General features: G+C 46.9%; 1 protein-coding gene across 7 annotated transcripts in view; it reads left to right on the top strand.

Annotated features, from left to right (window-relative positions):
- The first annotated feature begins 665 nt into the window (after positions 1 to 665).
- The window catches only part of PCDH7 (protocadherin 7), a 401,709-nt gene continuing 386,510 nt past the window's right edge, over positions 666 to 15,864 (top strand). For 6 of the 7 annotated variants that reach the window (XM_033159900.1, XM_033159901.1, XM_033159902.1 and 3 more), the window contains exon 1: positions 666 to 4,996. In XM_033159900.1, coding sequence (XP_033015791.1) covers positions 1,817 to 4,996 — 3,180 coding nt within the window. In that variant the 5' untranslated portion in view covers positions 666 to 1,816. Of the gene's footprint in view, positions 4,997 to 7,686; positions 7,766 to 15,864 lie in introns of those variants that run through there. The other variant, XM_033159905.1, reaches the window with a different exon arrangement.

Here is a 15,864-nt window from a genome sequence, read left to right on the forward strand (position 1 = left end):
GCACTTGAGCGAGACGAGCCAGGAAAAGAGGGCTTTACAAACAAGCACAATTGCAGATCTCGCCCGGAGTGGCGGTCCAGGGAAACTACTGACTCGGATCATCTCTCGTTTGCAACCCGGACTCTGCTTCGATTAAAATCAATCCATCTCCAGCGCAGCATTTGGACATTTATTTTGGGATTGGTGCTTTTTTATTTTTAAGAGATCTCCCTTCTTCTTTTTCCCCCTCATTCCGCATCTATGGATGTAATTCCGAATCGGCGGTGGTAATTCACGTGGGAAGAAGATCCAGTTACATCTCTTCCCTTTTCCCACCCCCTTCTGCCTTGGGTATATATCCATGATGGGGGAGCCTTAGAATAATCGCCTTCGGGGAGACACACACACACACACAGCCGGCAGCCAACCTTTGTGCTCACCTTTGAACTGGGGAGGAAAAGGGGGATGAAGTTCAGCTCTGCTTTCGCTGCATTGGGACGGCAAGGGAGCGAGCGAGAGACTGCAATCTCATTTGTGAATCGCTCTCCCTAGTGCTGCAGCCTCCGATTGCTCTAACACATGCAGTGTAAATGCAGGTAAGACGCACACGCACACCAACTGCGGATGCAAAAAACAAACTTGGGACTGTTGTATCGTGTGTGTGCGCGCGCTCGTTCGCTCGCTCGCGAGACGGGGGGGAAAGAGAAAGAGATCTATCTATGTGCATTCCCCCTCCATCCTTGTTGCATTCCGGACGAACATCTCCTGCAGATTTTGTACCATGTTGCTTTGTGACCAATGACCTTGCGCAGAGTTTTTTTTTTTTTTAATATACAGTATATTAAAGAAGAACTCTCCTCTCTGGGGAAGGACCTGAACATTGGAGGCGATCTCTTAAAGATGGATTTAGGCGCTATCCTGACAACCAAAGGGGATTTCTTGAGAACTGATCTGTAATTCAAGGCAGACGAAGCAATCCTCCCAAATATCTATACATCTGTCGCATCACTGGAGACTGGGCATATTTTTTTCCCTCTTTATTTTGGGGCTATTTTTACTCTTCCCCCCATTCCATCTTTAGCTAAGAGGATTTGGAGGCTGCCTTGTCTTTTTCCTTTCCGCCGGACACCAGCGCTCTCTGAATGAAGCAATTTACATTCCACCCGCCCTCCCACCCCTTCGTCGGCGTGTGTATGCGGAGTGGAGGGGGGAGAGAGAAACAGAAGAGCTAATTCCACGGCGCTGGCAAACGGCTAGAAAGAGGCAGGCAGGCAGGCAGAGAGGAAAGAGTGCGAATTGAACTGGACTGGAGTAAAAAAGAAGGCGGCGGGGGAGGGGTTGGTTGCATCAAATCCCTCGTTGCTGCTGCTGCTCTTGCTTTTCTTGCAAACCTCGCAAAGTGATTACAGTGCCATCGGAGGGGGTGGAGGAGAAGGAGGAGGAAGAGGCGGAACTCCCCCCCCCTCCTTCGTCCTATCTGCCGAGATGAATCTTTAAAAAAGCAAAATACACTTGCCCGGTGAACTGTGAGTATAGAGAGCAACTGCAAAAGGAAGGGGGAGAACGAGAGGTGGGGAAGAGCCGCCAGCCAACCCCAGATCCCCTCCCTCCTCCTCCCCTTCACCCTTTTTTGCGCCAGATGGGATGAGACCCGAAGTTTTCTGCAGAAGCAGGAGGATTTTATAATTGATCACCACCCTCATCACCTCCATCCTCTCCCCCCCAGACAAACGCCGAGGCATCTTCTTGTTGGCTTGCCAAGGGGGGCGTTTATTGGCACGGGTGGGCAGAGGAAGGTGGTGGTGGTGGTGGGGTCTTTCATTGGGTGCTCAAGAAGATGTGGAAGATGCGGACGCTCCTGGGCTTTGTGCAGTGTTGCTACTGCTGCTGCTGCTTCTTGCTCTTGCTGCCGCCTCCGCTTTGGGTCAGCCTGGCGGCGGCTAAACAAGTGCTGAGATACCGGCTGGCCGAGGAAGGACCTGCCGACATCCGCATCGGCAACGTGGCTTCAGACCTGGGCATCGTGACGGGCTCCGGCGAGGTGACGTTCAGCCTGGAGTCCGGCTCCGACTACCTGAAGATCGACAACATGACGGGCGAGCTGAGCACCACCGAGAGGCGCATCGACCGCGAGAAGCTGCCGCAGTGCCAGATGATCTTCGACGAGAACGAGTGCTTCTTGGACTTCGAGGTGTCCGTGATCGGCCCGTCGCAGAGCTGGGTGGACCTCTTCGAAGGCCGGGTCATCATCCTGGACATCAACGACAACACTCCCACCTTCCCCTCCCCCGTGCTCACCCTCACCGTCGAGGAGAACCGCCCCGTGGGCACACTCTACCTGCTGCCCACTGCCACCGACAGAGACTTCGGGCGCAACGGCATCGAGCGCTACGAGCTGCTCCAAGAGCCCGACGGGGGCCGACGGGGCGGGGGGAGTTCGGCTTCCGCCGCCTCCGACAGCGCTCTCTACCCCGGGGGCGGCAAGAGGAGGCAAGAGGCCGACGGCGGGGCCCGGAGCAGCGTGTTTGAGCTGCAGGTGGCGGACACCCCCGATGGCGAGAAGCAGCCCCAGTTGATCGTCAAAGGGGCGCTGGATCGGGAGCAGCGGGACTCGTACGAGCTGACTCTGCGGGTGCGCGACGGCGGAGATCCGGCACGCTCCTCGCAGGCCATCTTGCGAGTGCTTATCACCGACGTGAACGACAACAGCCCCCGCTTCGAAAAGAGCGTCTACGAGGCCGACCTGGCTGAGAACAGCAGCCCCGGCACCCCGATCCTGCAGCTGAGGGCCGCGGACTCCGACGTCGGGGTGAACGGCCAGATCGAGTACGTCTTCGGGGCAGCCACCGAGTCCGTGCGCCGCCTGCTGCGCCTCGACGAGTCGTCGGGCTGGCTCAGCGTGCTGCACCGCATCGACCGCGAGGAAGTGAACCAGCTCCGCTTCACCGTCATGGCCAGGGACCGCGGGCAGCCCCCCAAGACGGACAAGGCCACGGTGGTGCTCAACATCCGCGACGAGAACGACAACGTGCCCACCATCGACATTCGTAAGATCGGGCGCATCCCGCTGCGCGACGGCGTGGCCAGCGTGGCTGAAGACGTCCTGGTGGACACCCCCATCGCCCTGGTGCAAGTGTCCGACCGGGATCAGGGCGAGAACGGCGTGGTGACCTGCACCGTGGTGGGCGACGTGCCTTTCCAGCTCAAGCCGGCCAGCGAGGGTGAAGGGGAGCCCCAGAACAAGCGCAAATATTTCCTGCACACCTCGGCGCCTCTGGACTACGAGGCCGTGCGAGACTACAACGTGGTCATCGTGGCCGTGGACTCGGGCAGCCCCAGCCTGTCCAGCAACAACTCCCTGCTGGTGCGCGTCGGGGACACCAACGATAACCCGCCCGTTTTCAGCCAGGCCGTGCTGGAGGTATCCTTCCCGGAGAACAACGCTCCCGGAGAGCGCGTGGCCACGGTGATAGCCACGGACGCCGACAGTGGCAAGAACGCCGAGATTGCCTATTCCCTGGAGCCTTCCCCGCTCTCCGCCGAGTCTCCCGGAGGCCTCTTTACCATCGACCCCGATTCTGGGGACGTGCGCGTCCAGGCCGTACTGGATCGCGAGCAGAGGGACACCTATGAGTTCCAGGTGACGGCCCGGGACAAAGGGGTGCCGTCGCTGCAGGGCTCCACCACGGTGGTGGTGCGCGTGGCCGACCGCAATGACAACGAGCCGCGCTTCATGCAGGACGTGTTCACCTTCTACGTCAAGGAGAACCTGCAGCCCAATAGCCCTGTGGGCATGGTGACAGTGATGGACGCCGACAAGGGGCGCAACGCCCAGCTCAACCTCTCCATACAGCCCGGGGACCAAGCGCAAGGCGCGCCGGGCATCTTCTCCATCGAGAACGACACGGGCACCATCTACTCGACGGTCTCCTTCGACCGCGAGCTGCAGACCAGCTACACCTTCAAGGTAAAGGCCGTGGATGGAGGAGAACCGGCCCGCTCGGCCACGGCCACCGTGTCGCTGTTCGTCATGGATGAGAACGACAACGCGCCCGTGGTCACCTCTCCGGCCAACAGCTCCTACACGGTGCTGCCGCCGTCCAGCAACGTGCGCTCCGTGGTGACCACGGTGCAGGCCAAAGATGCGGACGCTGGCCAGAACGCAGAGTTGAGCTATAGCATCGTGGGAGGCAACCCGTTCAAGCTGTTCGAGATCGACCCGTCGAGCGGCGTCGTGTCTCTGGTGGGCAAGCTGGCGCCCAAGCACTACGGCCTGCACCGCCTGGTGGTGCAGGTTAACGACAGCGGGCAGCCTCCGCAGTCCACCACGGCGCTGCTGCACGTCTTCGTCAACGAGAGCCTGGCCAACGCCACCGTCGTGGAGAGCCAAGTGGCGCGCAGCCTGCACACTCCGCTGGCGCACGACATCGCCGGCGACCCCAGCTACGAGTTAAGCAAGCAGCGCCTCAGCATCGTCGTGGGCGTGGTGGCCGGCATCATGACTGTGGTCCTGCTCATCCTGGTGGTCGTCATGGCGCGCTACTGCCGCTCCAAGGGCAAGCACGGCGGCTACGAGGCCGGCAAGAAGGACCACGAGGACTTCTTCACGCCGCAGCAGCACGACAAGGCCAAGAAGCCCAAGAAGGACAAGAAAGGCAAGAAGCAAGGCAAGCAACCCCTCTACAGCAGCATCGTCACGGTCGAGGCTTCCAAGCCTAATGGGCAGCGCTACGACGGCGTCAACGAGAAGCTGTCCGGGGACAGCCCCAGCATGAGCCGCTACCGCTCCGTCAACGGTGGGCCCGGCAGCCCGGATCTGGCCAGGCATTACAAATCCAGCTCGCCTTTGCCCACGGTGCAGCTGCACCCGCAGTCCCCCACCGCCGGGAAAAAACACCAGGCCGTCCAGGAACTGCCCCCGGCCAACACCTTCGTAGGCGCTGGGGACAACATCTCCATCGGCTCGGACCACTGCTCCGAGTACAGCTGTCAAGCCAGTAGCAAGTACAGCAAGCAGGTAAGGCAGATAGAGGCATGCATGGGGGTGGGTGGGGAGAAGGGTGGGGTGGGGGAGTTCACTCCTTTACACCCTTCATAGCCTTTCACAGCCACAGGCTCGCCTGCTGCTCCTCTCCCACAGGCAGTCAAGCCCCAGCCCACACCTGTTTTACTACCACTCACCGCCATAATCTACCTTTAGGATCAGGTGTATATTTTATGAATTAACATTTCCCCAACTAAGAATCACAGGAGCACCAATGCAAACAGAATTTCTGTTCCAAATGTTAAGGTGCCTTTTAGTATGGAGATCCACCCTGGTTGTGAGGGAGACAGAGAACTTGTTTGAAAAACGTTAAGAGTAAACTGCTTATCTAGATGGAGGGATACTTGCACTCAGACACACCTGCTATTACTCCTCCTACACTTACACACACATGCAGCCACTTCTCTAATTTACACCTGTCCTTCCCCTCCCTTTTACAGTCACACTCACACCTACACACAACAAGCTTCCCAGTGCCTCCCTCATACCATTAGTCTGGAATAATTATAACTCTAAAGAACCAAAGTCACTAACTCTAATGACGATTGGAAGAATGGGCATGCATTTATGGTCAAAAATCAACTGCCTTTCTCAACTTTTACATACACCAGCCTTGAGTGGATGGGATAGTTAAAGCCAAGTGTGTTAACAGTAAATGATAATTTCAGTTAAATGATTTTCAAAGGCACAGTCAGACCTGCCGTAGCTCCTCCCATATTTTACAGCTGTTGAAGGCTCACCACCCATCACACAACTATCTGTCCTAAGCAAGTTTTCCCACTGTATTACACACCACAGCCACTGTAGTGGCTCTCCCTTTCTTTCTTTCTTTCTTTCTTTCTTTCCAACACGCTCACAGACACACACACACACACACACACACACACAGAGCCAGAAACTTAAATCTCTGCACACAAAATCCCATCTCTTGCATCTAATCCAACATACTCTCATTAAGGAATATAAGCAAAGTATCAAATATATACGCAAAATATTCTGGTTCAATGATTTGGAGAGTCATTTTGGAAAATATAGTAAGGATCACTTCATACAGAACAGAGCAATTAACATGCACTGCTGAGCAAAAAAAACCCACCTCCTTTTGCTATTCCTGAAATACCCTGCTTATTAGTAGGCCAAGATAATTGAAGTATGAAGAGGAAACTATTAATTTCAGTTAAATGATCATCGGACTGTGCCTTCACACTGTTAGGCAGCACAAATACACACACACAATGGAATGAAAGAATTAGCAATGTAGGAAGTCAGAGATGTCTCCAGCCTTCGGTTCCACTCCACCCCCTTTCCCCCTTCTCCCATTTAGTCACACATCCAACCGGCACAGAATCATAAACGGAGACAGACACACAATTGTGCCTACCTACAATTGCATGTGCACATGTGAGCGCACACAAGGGGGATGGGGCGGCATCACACAAGCACACAGAAACACATTCAAAGGCTACAAATCAGACAGGGCCAGCTGGAGTGCAAAGCAGCCTATCTACTTGCTGGGTCCAGCAGATGCTTTTGAGAGGAATCCCTGAATGAGCACGTGGATCTGAGAATTCCACTGTAGCATCCTCTGCAAGAATGCAATGGATGCTGGAGTGTGCTTCTCAATCTATGAAACTTAGAGTGGGAGTGGGGGTGGGGGGTGGGAATCTATTGGGCTTGTGCTGCAAGTAGCTAAAAGCTCATCAACAAACACAAGAAGCCTCCACTCCGTGACCCCCCCATCCCCATCCCAAGCATCAGTTAGATAGCTCAGGTACAGCCACTTGGCCTACGAACAGTGGGAAAGTAATGGTATGGACACCTGTCTGCCTTCACAACCCCGGGAGTTGCAGTCAGGTGAAGGGATTGGGCTCACTAAGGTTTCCAAGTCCAGATCCTGAGAACGCTTCCATACCTTTTATGGATGAAACATCCTTCCAGGTGCAACTTCTTCTCACCACTTTTCATGAGGAAAGCAGCACCTGTTGATACCACCCCCTTCTTTGTGACTCCTAACAGGTACAGGAAGCATCCCAAGACCTTGGCACTAGGAAGCCTGAGTGTGTGTACCCTCTTTCACATATCACCGCAGAGAAAGCTACTGCCCGAAAGCAAATGAGCTCTCATCATATGCAGCCCTGCATACAAGTAGATTGTAGCAAGTATCCTGTAGAAGGGAAAGTGAACCCCATTTTCCAACTATATTGTCACTCCATCCTCACTCACATGGGCTTGGTTAATACCAAACAGCTTTTTTTTGTTACAAGGTTTCGTTCACACTGTGGTTACTCTAGGAGAGGAAACTGTTGCAAGCCACTAGAGGTAGACACCCAGCCAAAAACAGGCCCCTTGAAGTCTGCTGTACTCTGACACTTTTAACATTGTCAAGGGCTAGGCAGCGAGAAAGAGAACAGTAGGTGTGGTTTTCTACATAACCAGGGTCTTTTAATCTAATGTGCCATTCAGCTTTGTAGTTGTGACTACAAATATAAATGTTAAGCACACCAATTCTAATAGGACTGATGCAATACACGCATTAAAAAGATGCAAAGAAAGAGAGAATTCACTCCTGCTGAAACACTTTTTTAAAATTTGTTTGGGAGGGATGCTAAAAGCGATCAAGATTAAGATCTATCCCTCCTACCTCTTCCTTACAAATCCATAAGACGCTACTCTACATACAGCCCTACCTGTTTTGTGATACCTTCCACCAAGTGGAGTTTTGAAGTAGGTTACTACAAATATGTGGCGCCTGCACTTTAAGCTTAAAACTTAGATGTGATGCAAAGGGACTGATTCTGCACCCCCAAAAGAGAAGCACTATTGATTTTCTCACACCGTGAACCATTCATAGGTATTTCAAAAACAAATTTCCGTGCCTTTGGTTGTGACCTAATGTTATAGAACTGTCTATTTTGTTTTGAATTAAGGTGATTTCTCTCTGCTTTTAGCTTGTTGGGAGGTTGTATGCAAAGCAAACCGTTTAACAGTTAGTGCTATTAGAGCCCAGCTAGGGTAAATACTGTGTTATCTCAAGCTGCATAGCATCTTGTGTGGAATTCCATTATAGAGAAATGCATGCTGATGAATGCAAATACAATGCTCGGTCACGAATGCAGACACCCTGGTTAGTGTGACAAAAAGAGAGTGTGTGTTTGGTATCTCATTCTTAAATGTGCTAACTTGGTTCAAAAACCAGTTTGATATTGTGGGATTTGTTAGCTTGCTTAGCTTGGACCTTTTTAATGCGCAACTTGGTTTTCTGCATTATGTTGGAGACAATATGATGTATTTTGGTGGAAGCAGCTTGCATGAGCTATTTGTAATTTGTGCCGAACAAAAGCAGGTTATGTGAAGAATTTTGTGTTTTCCTACCCACCAAATATTGAGGAGTTTAGAGAAAGATGTAATTCAAAAATGTATGTAATTTTGCTTCCCACACAGAGCATTTGACCTTTATTTTGTTTTGCTACACTTTCACATTAGTTTCTCCTAGGTAAAGGTAAAGGGACCCCTGAACATTAGGTCCAGTCGTGCCCGACTCTGGGGTTGCGGCGCTCATCTCGCGTTACTGGCTGAGGGAGCTGGCGTACAGCTTCCGGGTCATGTGGCCAGCATGACTATGCCGCTTCTGGCAAACCAGAGCAGCGCACAGAAACATTCCCGCTAGAGCGGTACCTATTTATCTGCTTGCACTTTGACGTGCTTTTGAACTGCTAGGTTGGCAGGAGCTGGGACCGAGCAACGGGAGCTCACCCTGTCGTGGGGATTCGAACCGCCAACCTTCTGATCAGCTAGCCCTAGGCTCTGTGGTTTAGCCCATAGCGCCACCCACACCCCACTTTCTCCTAGAAAGAACATTTAACTGCAATTTGGAAATCATTGCCTGAAGTTATGTTTTTCCTTACAAACACACACACACACACACACACACACACTTCTACCAATGTTGAATTATGATGTGAAAGGCAATAGCTCCCCACTCTTTTAGTAGCAATGATAGTAAGATATGGAGTGGTCACTAAATTAATCAGATACTGATTGCTAAATGGTTATCTTAAAATTATTTAAAAATTGTGAGGAAAAGTACTGCTAGCTGTTAATCAGATCAGATTGTGCCAATAATTTAGTGTGTGGAAAAGTACATTGCCTTGCATTATTGTGCCAAAACAATTTTGAATTGGATTTTGTTTATGCAAAATATTTAGCCAGAATATATATTTAAGATACAGGATACTAGTGAAGGCCATTAGATGAAAGTACACATTTCACCTCTGAAAGCCGGAAATGGGATGGAACTCTCTTTTGAGTTCTACTTTTGCTTTCTTGTGTTGACTTTACGAGAACCCAAAAGGGAGCTCTTTATCCAGACAGTACCGGGTGGATAGTTATTTGCTTAATGGACTTTGCAGCTCCATACTAAGATTTTTATATATACACACAATTCCTATTTCAAAGATTGCTTTAAAAGACACCGGGATGTTGGTACTATTGTACGCAATATTCTTGGTCCAATAACATTATTCACATTGTAGTTTTCATTGAGCAGATTCATAAAGGTATGTGCAACTCTTCAGCACACAGATAACTAGCTCTAAAATGCTCTGTTCTCAAGAGTGGATACCGAGGGGAAAGTATGGTGGTTCTAGTTAGTTGCAGGTTCCTTCTGAATTCTATCCAGAAGAGCCTATCCCTTAGTTGACACTTATTCAAAGTCAAAGCAGAGCTCAGTTCTGGAAAATCGTAATAGTCTAAAATGTCTTGACAATTTGTGCTTTCCAGAGTTGGTTATCACCCAACTCTATATAACACAGAGCAGGAAAATGCCCAATAGGCATAGTAGCAATTTTTAAAATATACTTTACTGAGTGCACTCCAATCTTGCCTTAATTGTTGGCCACCCAAATTCCGTATGAAGAACTGCTGATATTCCTGATACAGAGTATAGCTTCTGAAAAAAGAAACCCATTGTTTTCAGTTTCCAAAACTTTAATGGAGTTTGAATCAGAGCCGCAGATTTCAATGCCATAGAGCATTTGAGTAAGCAGTTTACTACAAAATATCTTTAGGGCAGGTTCGATCAGCTGCCCTCCCTTATTGTAGTAAAAGTTCATCAATGCCCCTATAGTTTTCTGTGCTTTGACTTTCACTGCCTCCATATGACACTTTCAAGAGAAGTTTTAATTAAAGAGTACACTCAGGTATCTGAATGAACAAGTTTGTTCTATAGTCTTCTGATCCAAGCACCATCTATGCCGAGGACTGAGGCTGCTAAAAATCACAATCTTGACTTTAGAGTAATTTATAGATTTTCTTGTTTACAGTTAAGTGCTGAACACCTCCAAGAGATTTTTGATGCCCAATAGGAAAGGACAGGAGCACCAAACAATATACTACTACTACTACTACTACTACTACTACTAATAATAATATGCCACCCATCTGACTGAGTTGCCCCAGCCACTCTGGGTGGCTTCAATCAAATTATAAAACCACAGTAACAAATAACACATTAAATAACATTGCAGTTCTGCAATATTGAGGCATAGGGGGTGGAGGAGCACACACACACACTGTGTTGTGAAGTGCAATGCAGAATAAAACAGCCATTGACAGCCTACTTGGTTGACTTGATTCTCAATGACATTTTCTTATACCTCCCCCCCCCCATTTTGCATAATGAACCTAACAGGTGGGGAGTTATATAAATAGTACGTGAACTTTGCAGTCCTCAAAGAATGCCATTTGAGCACTGGTTGATTTATCAGTCACAGCTTTTACATATTCACAAATACTTAACCAGATGGCATTAATGTTCATCACCTTGTTGAAAAAGAATGTGTGTGTGTGTGTGTGTGTGTGTGTGTGTGTGTGTGTTTCTAATACATCATCTATTGTCTAGGTGTATTAATCATATCCTAAGTATGGACTTGAAGTATGGAAAAGAAAGAGACTCCTGGTTTTTTAGCCGACACTTGTATGCTTTACTCGGCCCACAAAGTAACATTTGTTTCATATAGATGATTATAAAACTTATTTGACTGTAGATCAAAGGGCAATCCAAGCAGTGCTTATGTTGAAGTACCATGAATGAGATACATTAATGTAATTAGAATCAGTAATTGATACTATTCAGTGACTGCAACATTGTTGTCAGGAAGTCCAGTCTCAGGTTACAGGACTGTATTACTTGGTGAAGACTGATGACTGCATATGTGAGATCTTTCAGTGACATCTCTCCCTTCTTCTTCTTCTTCTTCTTCTTCTTCTTCTTCTTCTTCTTCTTCTTCTTCTTCTTCTTCTTCTTCAACAAACCAGCCTATAATTTGAGTAGCCCAACATACGCACCCTTCATGATCCTAAATACATTGCCCTCAATCCAGAGAAAGTTATTTGCACTCAGGTTTTGTTTTGAAATCCATGGGACTTTGGGATTAAACCCAGAGGAAATATCCATACCCACTGCCTTGTGGAACATCTAAGACAGTTGCATGATGTCTTTTCTATGCCTCCTTTCAGCAACTCACACAGCCAAGCTGGTGCTAAATGTTGAATGGACCACATCAGCCAGGTCGAGAGGGGAGTCTTGTCATCTGGGCAGCCCAAGACCTCCATATACAATGCCCAGGTTTGCACCCTGGAAAGGTCACTAGGCAGTTTAACTTTACTCCCAGAGGTGCACTCCATTGTCTCTTGAGACAGATGGATGCCAGCAACTGTGTAAACATTTCATCCTTCTAGTAGCAGCCAGAAGAGAGGGTGGTTGCCACATACCATGCTTCCTGGCAAAGGAGACACTGACATATACTAGGATGCTGATGGGATAGGGCAGGATGGCGGTGTGGCGGGGGCTGTTTAAATGCATTGTCAAAGTCAATTCAGCCTCCCCACCAGTGTTCCCCAACCTCACAGACCTCACCTCTCCCCTACTCCCTCAGTGTCCTGCTACGCAGGAGTGCTGGTGCTGCTGAGAGGTCAGGTTTGCAACAATGCTCCTCTCCAGTGGCCACCTGCATTCACACACACACACAAACACACCCACCCACACCCCAAGCCTATACACAGTTATAAATGATCACTTTAGAATGATTTTGCTTTTGTATACTTTTCGACAACAAAATGGTGCAATCCCTATGCAAATGTGTTTGATACCAGGATACCAGGCGCAAACTTCATCTTATTCTCGAGGGTGCTATGATTTAAATAAGTTTAGAATGCAAAATTGCACATGCTGAGGTTTGTTTGTTTGCTTGCTTGCTTGCTTTTAAGTCAGGATTGGCAAACTTCTGCTTCTTTGCTGTAACTTATCAGTAATGCAGAGGCCATTGTGAAGCATGGAATTGCAGTGGAGGAAGTAGACAAATGTTTATGGTGTGCTTCATGAGTGAAATCATACACATGGCTATCAAAAGTAGGTCCCTGTAAGACCATTAAATTCAGGCTCTGAAATTACCTAGCTATACCACTGAGAGTGTTGCCCCCTTCTCAGAGAAAAGAATCCCAAGGAGAACTTGGTTGGAGGTGATTGGCATTGTTGTTGTTTCATTTTGGTCTTTGTAAAATGCTCAGCCACGTAGACTATTTGGACTCCCAAGGATCAATATAAACAGGAATTATTAAAATGTCTGTCATGTAGCAGTGGTTGCAAATTTATGCAGTGTTCTTTCTATTCTCCTTTGCTTTCATAATTCAATAGGGCAATGAAATATACAAGGTGGCATTTTTAGTATAGTTCTTTCACTGCATTTATCACAAGGATTTGCAGGTGGTAACCTCCAGTACTTTTGTCAGGAGAATTGACTCATTGAGTTTTTTATTTGCTTATCATCCCCACCCAATTTTCTTGCCACTATACATGCAACCGTGAATGGGAGCCTATGGTCTTTATGGTTCTTTCCCCCTGCTTTCTCCCCCAAAATAGATGCCACCTTCCATTTTGTAAAAAAAAGGCACTGTAAGGCTTTATGAACTGTATCATCTTTGCTTGGAGTGCATTGTTGCCTAGCTGTTCATTATCTTTTATGACTGACTCAGACACTTTTGCTATTTGGAAAACATCCTTCATATGGAAGGAGAATGTTATCGTGTCTGTAGGGCTGCAAAGCTTCACTTCTGTAAGAATGCAATTTGCCAAAAAGAAGAAGAAGAAATAAATAGAAAATTCTTTTTAGAATCTGCTTGGTATGTTGTTTGGTTAGTTTATTCAGTTTATCATATACCAAGCAAACTCTTGCATGGCGAGGCTACAGCTATCCTACATTAAAACAATGTTATTGTTTATTAACAGTTACAGTTGGTAGCTGTGTTGGTCTGCCATAGTCAAAACAAAATTTAATTTTTTAAAAAAATAATTCCTTCCAGTAGCACCTTAGAAACCAATTAACTTTGTTATTGGTATGAGCTTTCGTGTATCTGAAGAAGTGTGCATGCACACGAAAGCTCATACCAAGAACAAACTTAGTTGGTCTCTAAGGTGCTACTGGAAGGATTTTTTTAATTGTTTATTAAGAAAGGAAAAGAGGTCTATTCCTCCATCAATATGCATTTGGAATCTCCACTGACATGAATAGGAGCTAATCTCAGCATTAGAAGGAGAATCAGTGTTCAAAAACAGAGCTAAACTTTCCAGGCATAGTATACCTTCATGCAACATATATATGTGCATGAAGGTATACTATACTGTGTACCAAGAATAAGAACAAAAGCAATAATTGCAAGACAGATTCAGACATTTTAAAAAATTGGCCATGGCATCTGCCTTGAATAATCTTCTCAAATGCATTTAAAGTACTAGATTTAATTTACAACGGGACTAAAGAAGGCTTGCTTCAAGGACGCAGACTTTAAGAGATTTTATGGATGACATTGTTTGCAGAGCCACCAAAACTGAAGCCTGAGCCACCCTGGCTAGGGATGCCATTTCACATTTCAGTAGGAAGAACAATGAAGTTTGCGTGCAAATTTGCAGGTTTAAAGGTGCGCTCAATAAATATTAAATTGCAAAAGAAGCAGAGTATTTAATTAGCATTTTTGAGGAGTGGCACGTTTATAACTCAACTGCAACTATAGCTTTGCTGCTCACTATGTCTTTGCCTTCCTGCTCTAAGGGGACAACTCAGTCCATGTTCCATGCAGCCCTTCCATGTGTGGAGGGGGTGGGATATACGAAGAGAGGAGGTTGGAAGGAGTTGTGCATACAGCAGCAGCACGTGAGGGATAGAGAGGGAAGGTGTTTGTTTTTATTAGTTTAGGGGAAACATGTTTAAATGGATTATTCAGAAAGCTATCTAACCAGTGTACACAATAATATAATTATAAAAAATAAGCAAAACTTTAAAAAAATACACAAAATAATTATCAGTGAAAGAGCCTATATATATAATATGTTTGGGTAGGCTCACTTTTCAGTAGGCACCTGAAACAAAGCACAGTCAGTAGAGCATGACGCTCCTTATCTCAGGATCATGGGTTCGTGCCCCAGGTTGGGCAAAATATTCCTGCAATGCAGGGAGTTGAAATAAATGACCCTCATGGTCTCTTCCAACTCTACAATTCTAGGATTCTAGGATTAGTGCCGCCACACTAAAACATATCTCAATTCCTAGCAAACACGGAGTGCATGTTATCTGGCATATATGTACTAACAGCGCAAGTTCCACAGACCGAAGATGTCAAGTGCGGCAAGACAATGCCTCAAATAATGTGTTGTGTAGACCAAGTGAGTTGTTAAGGAATATAAGATTTCTTTATTGTCATTGTGCAAGTACAACGTTGTACAAGTGCAACGCAATTGGATGCCACCCCATAAAAACAAAACAAAAAAGCACAAAAAACACACATTGTCAGCCACATATGCACATACACGTACACACCCACCACAACTCTCCAAGGTCATATTATCTGGTTACAGCATTTAAGATGGTTATAGCTCTTGGGTAGAAACTATTCTTCCATCTATTTGTTCTTGATCTAATTGTTCTACATCTCTTGCCCTGAGGCAGTGGTGCAAAAAGACTGTATCCCGGATGAGATGGATCCTGTAAAATATTGTTTACTTATTTAAGGCAACGGGACTAGCAGCGCAAATATAGATGCTCACCGGGAGTCAGCCTGTGATGAACCTTTGATGTCATCCAATAAGACCTAACCCACCCCACTGAAATCAGTGGGGCTTAAAATAGGCTATCTTAACATTGCCTGATTTGTGCTCAAAGTCTGGGAACTGTTTTACTATACAACTATAACAATGTTTATGTAAATTATCCATTACTAAAAATTATGCTCAACCTGAATGCTTTTTTGTAAGCCTTGGTGTGTCTCCTTACTCCTCTCTCAGTACTCCTGCCGTCTGTTGATAGTTTGGCTAGTTAATTTTATGGCAGGCGATTCTGTGACCTGAAATAAAATCTTGGCTGCTTTAAAGTTTATCTCATAAAATGTAGTGGGGTGTTATACCTCACCATACAGTTGTTGCTGTTTTTCAAAACAACAGCAACATGTGGCTCTTTTGCATGTGATAGGTGTAAACTAGTAAAACCAAAGGGCAGGGGTTTATGCTGATATGGAATATACCTATGCATGTGTACTCAAACGTCAGTTCTATTGAGTTCAGTGGAAATTACTCCCAGGTAACTGAGTGCATAGGATTGCCTTTGCAATCCAGTATACATGCTTGATTGGGCGTCAGTCCCATTTGGATTTATATCTCAATAGATAGAGAATCTAATTTAGATTGAACATTTGAATTTAGTATGAACTGATGTAAGTGCCCAGTCCTTCCATCTATAAACATGGCCTGCCCTGATCCATGTCCTGATCTTTTTAATCAACAAAAGCCTGGGGAG

Source organism: Lacerta agilis, chromosome 9 (assembly GCF_009819535.1).
Source record: "Lacerta agilis isolate rLacAgi1 chromosome 9, rLacAgi1.pri, whole genome shotgun sequence".
Taxonomy (NCBI): Eukaryota; Metazoa; Chordata; class Lepidosauria; order Squamata; family Lacertidae; genus Lacerta; species Lacerta agilis.